The sequence below is a fragment of the Sinocyclocheilus grahami genome, unplaced genomic scaffold (genome assembly GCF_001515645.1).
Source record: "Sinocyclocheilus grahami isolate Dianchi unplaced genomic scaffold, SAMN03320097.WGS_v1.1 scaffold10437.1, whole genome shotgun sequence".
NCBI classification, from domain to species: Eukaryota; Metazoa; Chordata; class Actinopteri; order Cypriniformes; family Cyprinidae; genus Sinocyclocheilus; species Sinocyclocheilus grahami.
The window spans coordinates 5,994-6,775 of record NW_015513232.1 but is presented as its reverse complement, the minus strand read 5'-3'; the positions used below and the strand labels follow the sequence as shown (position 1 = coordinate 6,775).

At 43.4% G+C, this 782-nt stretch overlaps 1 protein-coding gene across 1 annotated transcript in view; it reads right to left on the bottom strand.

Moving 5' to 3' along the window:
* Positions 1–659: 659 nt before the first annotated feature.
* Positions 660–782, bottom strand: part of LOC107578478 (transformation/transcription domain-associated protein-like) — a gene marked incomplete at its 5' end in the record, with an annotated part of 6,009 nt that continues 5,886 nt past the window's right edge. The window contains one exon of the mRNA XM_016264431.1: positions 660–740. Within this exon, the coding sequence (XP_016119917.1) occupies positions 660–740 (81 nt within the window). The remainder of the gene's footprint in view (positions 741–782) is intronic.

Sequence of the window (782 nt, the reverse complement as noted above, 5' to 3'; positions counted from 1 at the left end):
TGGCCATTAGTTTGTATAAGAGAGCTGAAAAGAGCACCTCACTTCCTCAACAGGGCTCTGGGCTACAGACGATGAGTGACCAGTTTGTCAAACCCATGCTGAAAATAAAGACATAAGATATGGCAGAGTGGTAATCGTCAGCTTTTCTGGCTGTTTGAAAAGAGGGCACAAGAGAGACGGCATGTGTCATGTGGGACTCATCATATGTTCAGAACATCAATTTTCCCAAAGCATTAATTGTTCTGAATACTTCCTAGGAGGACAAGAAAGCATGATCTAACAGTTGGATGAGCAAAGGACAAATTAAAAGTCCTTTGTCTAAAAGTCTCCAAGGTACAGACAGCCTCCTCTCTGCCATATCAGAGCATTTCAATCACAGGGCTACATGAGCAGAGGGAGCTGCATAACTGTCAGGCCCTGAAAAGAATCGATAGAGTGGTGTGTCCGAACGACAGGAAGCCCATTGCCTGATAACAGGTGGAATGAGAGAGGAAGTGAGAGAGGGATGGGGAGGTTGCAGTGATAATAGCGCAGGTGGTGGACGCTCACTAACTGAGAGCTGTTCTCTCAAATGACAGCTGAGTTAGTCACACCACTGAACTCCAAAGAAAGAAAAATCATTCATAAATGTCAGGATATCGATTTGGCTGGAATAAAAACTACTTGGAAAGGCACTGGATATAATGAAGAGGGAAGTGAGATGAACAGGATATGGCGATCTTCTCCAAGATCTTCAAGGCCTGTTCACACAAAGACAAATATTCAGTACAAGAAAAAAAAAA